The sequence below is a fragment of the Populus euphratica genome, unplaced genomic scaffold, assembly GCF_000495115.2.
Source record: "Populus euphratica unplaced genomic scaffold, PopEup_1.0 scaffold490.1, whole genome shotgun sequence".
NCBI lineage: Eukaryota > Viridiplantae > Streptophyta > Magnoliopsida > Malpighiales > Salicaceae > Populus > Populus euphratica.
The window spans coordinates 11,900-20,706 of NW_011500365.1; the positions used below are offsets into that span (position 1 = coordinate 11,900).

General features: G+C 35.4%; 1 protein-coding gene across 1 annotated transcript; it reads right to left on the reverse strand.

The window, feature by feature from the left end:
• Positions 1-6,132: 6,132 nt before the first annotated feature.
• LOC105114090 (patatin-like protein 2) lies at positions 6,133-8,525 on the reverse strand. The gene is made up of 8 exons (XM_011010509.1): positions 8,423-8,525; positions 8,198-8,325; positions 7,802-8,091; positions 7,415-7,658; positions 7,160-7,303; positions 6,735-7,010; positions 6,381-6,493; positions 6,133-6,255 (listed from the first exon to the last, which is right to left on the reverse strand). Exons 1-8 carry the CDS (start codon positions 8,424-8,426, stop codon positions 6,198-6,200), a joined length of 1,257 nt encoding a protein of 418 aa, XP_011008811.1. The 5' UTR covers positions 8,427-8,525; the 3' UTR covers positions 6,133-6,197.
• Between the last annotated feature and the right edge of the window lie 282 nt (positions 8,526-8,807).

Sequence of the window (8,807 nt, forward strand, 5' to 3'; positions counted from 1 at the left end):
AACTAACTGCTCTTTACCTTTTGCTTCAAACCCTTCAGGCTGCTCCATGTAGATCTCCTCATCCAAATCACCATGAAGAAAGGCAGTTTTCACATCAAGTTGTTCTACTTCAAGATTCAAACTAGCAGTTAAGCCAAGCACAACCCGAATTGAAGACATCTTGACCACTGGTGAAAAGATTTCTTCAAAGTCAATACCCTTCTTCTAATCGAAGCCTTTCACAACCAATCTTGCCTTATACCTTGGTTGTGAGCAATGGTCATCAATTTTCAACCTAAACACCCATTTGTTCTTGAGTGCTCTCTTACCTTTAGGAAGCTTCACTAACTCAAAGGTATGGTTTTCATGCAAGGATTTCATCTCTTCTTGCATTGCTTTCAACCACTCACTTTTCTTCTCATGTGATATAGCTTCATCAAAGCATTCTAGCTCTCTCCCATCGGTGACCAACATATACTTATGAGGAGAATATCTAGTGGAAGGTTGGTGAGGTCTAGTTGACCTTCTCAATTGTGGCTCATCTAGAGCTTCCAACATAACCTGTTCAGGAATAACATTAACATCATTATTAGCTGCTTCAGGATCACTAACTAATGGTTCAATAAGAGAACCACCATTATCATCATTTTGCAAGTCTCCCCCATGATTAGCAGGCATCAAAGATAACTGTGGAGCAGGTCTTGGAGTTGAATTAGTTGGAATAAAAATAGTAGACTCTATTTTCTCTTTCTGTTCAAAGTCTTCAATGGATTGATGATTAAAAAAAATTGAGATAATAGCTTGAGAGATGTATAATTGATCTCATCAAAAGCAAAGGGCAACAACAATTCCTGAAAGGACAATTGGATGAAGAAAATACGGTGAGAAATTACTTGAACCAATAGTTGGAAAACAAAGATAAGGAGTTAAAAGAATAGTAGAAAAGGGTCAAGCTAGCTATAGAAATAACAAAAAGGGTCTAGAATGAGTTAAGGAATCGAATAAACAAATGTGGTGTGTTGGCTAACAAGAATGGGCACATTGAGAAAGAATTGGCCAAGATCAAGAGATTAATAAAATGCTAGATAAATGCTGATAGAGAGACGATAGATTACTTGAAGAAAAAAAGAAACGGTCTTACATAGAAGGAAAAGAATTGGCTAGTTGAGATTGACATAGAAGAAGAAAGAAAAATCAAGGCTTAGTATACAATACAACTTGAGAAAGAAAGAAGTGCAAGAAAAGACACTGAGTTTGATATGAGAGATTACTAGAAGAGAGCTGAGTCTTTGAGTGTACGAAGAATAGCTTTGCATTTCGAGCTCAAAATACGAGAAGAGGAGTTGGGGAGCCATTACATTGAAATGGAAGAAGGTTTCAATGAGATTAAACAAGAATGTCAGGAATGTCAAGATTATATTAACAGGTTTGTAGTTTAGATTAACTCCAAAATAGTCGAACTAAATGTTGTGATGTAACGACCATATAAATTAATTACCCTAACTTAAAACACAACACATATAATAGTATAGAGTAAGCAAGGTGTCGATCCCATGAGGAAGATTTTGTTCACATTTCTTATGCTATACGTTATGCAATTTAGAGGGGGTTTGATTTGTGATGATCTAAAATATAGAAGAAATTAAAATAGCAAACAAAATCAATTAAAATTGAAATTTATCAAGAAAACAAACCTTGGTAACAAGCACACATCTACTAATGGAAATTAGCATGGATCCTTGAAACAAAACTACAATTTACATTCTAAAGTTTTTATCTTTTCTTAATGTTGGTTAATTAATGAATTCATCGTATAACTAACCCTAACCAACAAACAATCACAATGTCCGCATCAATCATTTAGTTCAATGACAGCCCTAAGAACTAGATATTTGAGTGTTCTCCCTAAGTTTAATAATGTAGTTCTACCATAATTATCAAGCTTAGTTGCTTCACAAGTTCATACATCACAACTCCAGTTTTGATATCAAACTTAACAATAAATTGTTCACAATAATAACTTAGAGTTTCACTTTAGCAATTATTAACAACAATCATAGAAAATATGCATAGGAAAACAATCATACTCATTCATAATATAAACTAAAATTAAAAGGAAGAATAAATCTCACGGTTCTTGAAATTCGAAGGTTTGTTGTGTCCTTACAACTAAGAAAAGAGCTTAGCCTTGCATAAATATTGAACAACTACTCTTAAAGAATGAAGAAAGCATGATTTTTGGGATTGCAGAGGAGAGAATTTGTGTTTCTTAACTTCTGGTTGTTGCCCCCTTTCTCTCCGCTCTCTCTTTCCTTTTATATCTTCCTCATATGACATTGTTTTTGGCTGAAATTTGGAGCATTCATAGACCTTTGAGTCAGGAACAAAACAAATTAAGTTTGCACCAATTGGAATTTTATAGCTTCAAATATTGAATTTTGAATGGACAAAGGTCAATAGTAGCAGAATGCAAGATTTGACTTTGAAGGATGTGATTTCCATGATCTTTCTCTTTTTATTTTTCTTGCATTACATTTCCAGAAAGGTATGGATGTTAGCTTTTTAGTGCCACTAGAATCACTTCATTTCGGTCTCTAGAACTCATGCTCTACACAAAACATCGACTAAATGTCAAATCTACCAATTACCTCCAATTTACTCCTTTTTGCATCTTTCATCCAAAAGTGCCTTCAAAACATAAAACAAAGAATATCAAGGCTTTTTACATATAAAACATGGACAAAACATTAGGTAAATATGGATGAAACTATCGAATAATATGGTTATATCATTAAATATCGAGAGAGAAGAGCTACAAAGGGCAATAGATAAGGTGGCACGGTTGGAAACAATGGTCCCAATATTGAAAAGAAGTAATGAAGCCTTAGGGAACAACAATGAAGTGATAATCATTGATAACACCTTGTTCCATGATTAGATAAGATGTATGACCAAACAGGTCAAGCAAGTAACCCGCTATGCGGAAAGGCTGTATCAACAAGTCACCAAAGTAGGAAATGATGTTATAAAGTATCTAAAGTACATGGGAGCTACCATCTTTTTTATTGGGGACTTAGCTAATAGAGGAAATGCCTTTTAGGGCAGTGATGTATAAGGCCCTTTTCTATTTTAATTTTGTATAAGGTACCCTTATTTATAAGAAAAGCCATCACCTTTTTCCTTCTAATGTATTTTGGTAACCAACCATGATAAAAAGTTGGCAAACATTCTTTTACAACAATTAGTTTGACTTAGGAATCTTGCCTAAAGGATTACGAAGGCCATGAATCAATTCTAAAAAAAAAGCCATTGCATATGCATTGCATTTTCATCATGTATTTGTTTACAATTTATCATATGCATTCCAAATTGGAAAGATTTGGTGTGGAGGCTTTTCTTAAGCAATACAAGTTCAACTTGGAAATTGTTCTAGATAGAACAAGCCTTATGTCAATAGGAAAAAGGAGCGTAGAGTCAATAAGGGCTTACATGCAAAGATGGAGAGATGAGGCAATGCATGTCTAACCTCCTTTGATAGAGACAGAAATGGTGACTCTATTCGTCAATACCTTTAGGGCACCTTACTACGAGCATTTAATGGGCAACTCCTCTTAACATTTCTATGATGTTGTATATATGGCAAAAAGCATAGAGCAAGGGATTAAAGCGGGGTGAATAGTGGAGCCGTTAGAGAAGAAAGGTTTCATGGGAAGGAAAAAAGAAGGTGATATTAACAATTTGGAAGGTAGGTACAAAGGCAAGAATGTAAAATACCATAACCTACAGATGCCTACCCCTCACTCAACCAACATAAACTTTGCTAAACATTTTCAAACCAATCGAACAAATTACCAACCAAACAACTGCCAAAAGCCAAATACAAAGTATCCTTCGGATCAATTGCCACCTTTACCCATGCCCTTAAAAGACTTGTATGTTAAATTGTTTAGTATAGGACAAATAACTCTAATTATTTTACCACTAATTGAACCACCCTTTCCCATATGGTACAAACCCGAATTAACTTGTAAGTATCATGCTAGTAACCTAGGGCATGAAATTGAAACTTGTTACACTTTTAAAATAAGGTTGTTAGCACTTATCAAGATAGGGTGGGTGTCTTTTGAAGATATGCCTAATGTTAATTCCAATCCTTTGCCTAAACATGTTGCAAATAGAGTGAACATGGTAGAAGTTAGGAATCAAAATAAAGAGTTAAAAATATCCATGAACAAGTTGCATGGTATGTTGGTACAATCAAGGTTCCTAAAGATGAGTAATGAAAATATTCTAGAAAGGAGTGATTATTCTGAGTTCCATGTAGAGGAGCGACATCATATCAATGATTGCATGGAGTTTTGTAAAACAATTAAGAAAATGATAATCATGGGAGAACTGAGGATTGAAGCGATGGAGAACAATGATGAAATAAGAATGATGGAGGGCCAAGACAGGTTGTCAGAAGTATGTAGACTCCAACCAACAACTTATGGGCCGCCAAAGTTAATCCTAGCTAAACCTTCCTATACAAAGATAAATCACAATGCGATGCCTTATAAATACAGCTATGCCTCCAATGTTAGGACCCCTCCTCCTTTGTTCCAAACTAAGATTAGTGAGCTAACTAGGAGAGGCAAATGCTTCACACTTGAGGAGTTAAGGAAAGCAAAGAGTAAAGAGGTGGTGGACCTGAGCAAAGAACCGAAGGTTAATTAACGAGTAACCGAAGACGAGTCAAATGAATTTTTGAAGTTGATAAAGCATAGTGAATATTGCATAGTAGATCAATTAAAGAAAACTCCAGCTAGAATATCCCTTATGTCTTTGATACATTTAAAGTTATCATAACCAATTGATAATAAAAATCACTGTTAGCAGGTCTCAAGTACTGTAGATTTAAAGTTTGCAAAGTATACAATTCAAGCTTGAAATCTTTAACCAGAGTAGACTTTCGCTACTGCTTTTCTTTCTTCTTGCCTCTAAACCCATCAAGGCCAAACCTTTGAACCTTTACTAAGCTCTTGAACTTAGCATAGAATCCCTTAAACCATAGTCAAATTTCTTCGTTTTTCTTTCCTCTACTCCTCCCCATTTTCCCTGTTAAATTACCTCTTTTTTTATATGGTGATTCGAAGCCTCTAGATGAGTTTGTTAGGGTTTTGAGAAATCAAAACTAGATTGGTTTTATCATAGGATAGATGGTTTTGATCAAACTTAAAGGTCAAAGTGAAGTGTTTCAACTCTTTGATCTTGAGAGAAGTGCTCTCTAGGAGTTTTTAAGTGTGAACACATGAACAATTTAAGTGGTTATAATTTTAAAATTTCAAAATAAAGAGATCATTAGCAAGAAATTCACAATGTTTTAAATTATAAATCTTATGTTTTCAAAAAATTTACTAGTTTATGCAAAAACAAATTTTGGCTCCAAGAAAGATAAATGACATGCCTTTTCAATGTAGTAACTCTATGACGAACTGGTTGCAATTTTACAATTTACAATAACTTATGATTTTATAGATGAGTCAAAGCTTGACCCGTTGGTTGAAGTGTCTATATTTTATTGGACGTGGCCGGTTTTAACCAGTTTTGATAGTATCTCTTGTGGGTTTCAATTCTTCATCTCAGTACAAACTGATTTGATGGCTAGATCATTAGATTTTTAGTCGGACCGATTGATCGAATTTGGGTTTAATAACACTAATTTAAAGTTCATCTCAAGGCATCTTCTTGAGCATGGAAAGGCTTTTTGGGAGAGAGAATAAGAAGTTACAATGGGTTCAGTTCGTAAAGAACAAAAACTTGCCATGTCTCAGACACCCAAACAGAACTTCATCAATTCGTATTAAAAACACATGAACTTTTACACAACACGACCATCCATCTTTTGTTCTTTCATCACCTCACACACGGCTAGCAGTGACTGATAACATTCATAACATTAATTGAAAGAACAAAAATACATTACTTTTCTTAAACAAAGTCGTCAAGAAGTCTTATTTTCAAACTCATCACTGAACACAAACTCACAAAAGAAGCCTGAATTTAGACCACACAATATGGCTTTGGTTTTGCAACGATGCCGGCCTCGACATGCATCATGTTGACTCCAGCACTAACATTATTGCAGGCCTCCATTTATTTCTCAAATCAAAAACATCATTTAAAATAGTAGATATCATACTTCTTCAGACGGGACACATTTGTGTACTTGGAATGTATCAACCAGAAATTCTGGCCAAGCGAGCTTTCCGGTTCTTAATCAGTTTTTGCGCAAGGCTGCAAAAAATCAATGCAAAGATTGCAAAATTAGACCCACACAATGCTCAAGGCTATTAATTTTGGTGCAAAACCACCAAAGAAAAAATAAGTAACACAAATTTATCATTTAATCAAGTTCTTACGCTTCAAGATCGGCATCATGCTTTGCTGCAAGATCCTCACCAATCTTCACTAGATTGTTCAGATTTTCTTGGCTAGCATCGTCCATCTTGGCCTCAGAGAGTTTCATCTTAGCCTGAAAATCGTGTTAACTTGAGCAGCACATCAATTGAGGAGAAATGCAAGTGCATGGTAAAGAGTATGATCGAAACTCTCCATTTTAAATAAGTGCTGAGGTAAATCTTTGGAAATGTTTTCCTTCGTTTCTACACAGCTATATATGTATCTATATCTATATATATATATATATATATATATATATATTTATTTATATATAGATATAGTTGGGAAATATTTCAAATGTGAGTCACTCATACCTGAAGCCGATAATAGTTATCTTTCCAACCACAATATTGAAAGATTGTGGATATATAGGTCGAAATCATCTCGTCTGGTGCAGTTGTCAAGATATCAATCAATGGGCTGCCATTGTTCTCGCTATACCAAAGCCATCTTAAGAGGCCCCATTTGCTGGGATCTCCAACCACATACCTGTCACTCTGGTCAGCTGCTCCAGTTCCAAGTGAAAGAATAAGAAGCTCACGACCATCCATCTTTTGTTCTTTCATCACCTCACACACGGCTAGCAATGACTGATAAAATTTATAACATTAATTGAAAGAAAGCATTCTGACAGTTAAGCAAGTACACAAAACTCAACCCAAGTGTTCCAGAGAGTTTTAGATCCACTTGGCAACGTTAACAACACCTGTATAGCGACATATAGCAACCCTTAACTTACAGGATTGTTGGCTGCCAGACCGCCATCAGCTAAGTTGAAATCAACGGTTGTTTTAAAATTACAAGGAGGGAAGTAATACGGAGCTGCAGACGTGCCAATACAAACGTCTGCTATTCCAGCATCCGTTGATTTCTCACGTTTTGCCTGCAATTTTATTCACCACAGAAGGCGCAAGAGATCACTATATGTGTGTGTGTGAAGCACCTTTCGGAATATTGGTATGTGTTTATTAGATAATTAAGAAGAATCAATGACCTTTAAGCTGGAGAATATGACTGGCTTAAAAAGCTTGATGTCGAAAGTGGGGATTATCACGTTGGTCAGAGCATCACTGAGAGGTTTCTGTCCCACTTCCTCCTTGATTATCTCATGTAGTTTGACACCATCGTACCTTGGAAAAACTAGACTCCGAAGTTTCTTACGGATGAAGTTAGGAAGCAATCTCCACTTTAAAAGAAACCGTAATGCAGAAATGAGAGGGTCTACAATTACATGATTCCTGTTTAAGAGAATCACATGGATTTAATTATGCAGAATTCAAACTTTTTTTCTGAGAAAAAAATTATGTAAGTATTTTGTCAGGATATATATTGTTTAAATAAAAAATTAAGTGCACAATCCCGACCCTTCGATTTAATTCACCTCATTCCATTATTATATTGCTGGATCTGGTTTCTTGCTTCATCCAGGACAGAATTGATCGCAGCTTCATCATCGAAAAGGTCATCGTCATCGTCTTGTTCGGTGGTTTGATGAAATATGAGTTGACTCTTGTGCAGATAAAACTGGAGAATATCTTTTGCTGCAAAAGCTGGTCGTTTTTCAGCATTCGGAGTAGTGAGCATGGCAGTCATAAGACCTCCTGTGCTGGTCCCAGCAACAAAGTCAAAATAATCTGCAATCCTCGCATCCATGTTATCCACATCCAACTTCTATACATACATACAACAAAAATAGCAATTAGTATAAGGCTTCTCTGATCGATGTTATTAGAAGTAACATGAGGGTAACGCTAAAGTTTTTGATAGATTCAAGAACCTGAAGCTTAGCTTCTAGAGCAGTAAGGACTACGCTAGGAACGATTCCTCGCACTCCTCCCCCGTCAATGCTGAGGATTGTTTCAAAGCATTGATCATCAGGACCTGATCCACTCGAACTTCCATTCCCTAATTATTTAACAAGAAAAAAATTAGCTTTGATTATTACAGAGTCTAATCTATTTGATTACAACTCTAGTAATAGGGTTAATATTGAAGTGCTCACCCATCTTGTGAAAACTGAAATACAACTTTGTAGTCTGTGACTATTTCTGCTTCACTACAACTTGAGCTTCTCCTTTGCTCCCCTTTTATAGCACTACTGAGGCTGCGTATGGTAGCTTAGCAACAATAGTATTGTCTTCTTTTTTTTTTGATGTTTTTCTTGAATATGCTTAGAACATTACTGTACTATTCTTAAAATATATTGAAACTTAGGTTGCCATTAATGTCAAACGTCATCAGATTAAATAAAAAAAGTTCCAGTGACATCAAAGAAAAAAAACAAGAAATCTCATCTGCTTAAATTTTATACGATCATATAACATTTTCTCATTTGTCTCATCCACGTACCATTTTATTTTCTCCTGGCTGGTTACTCACTGCTACGT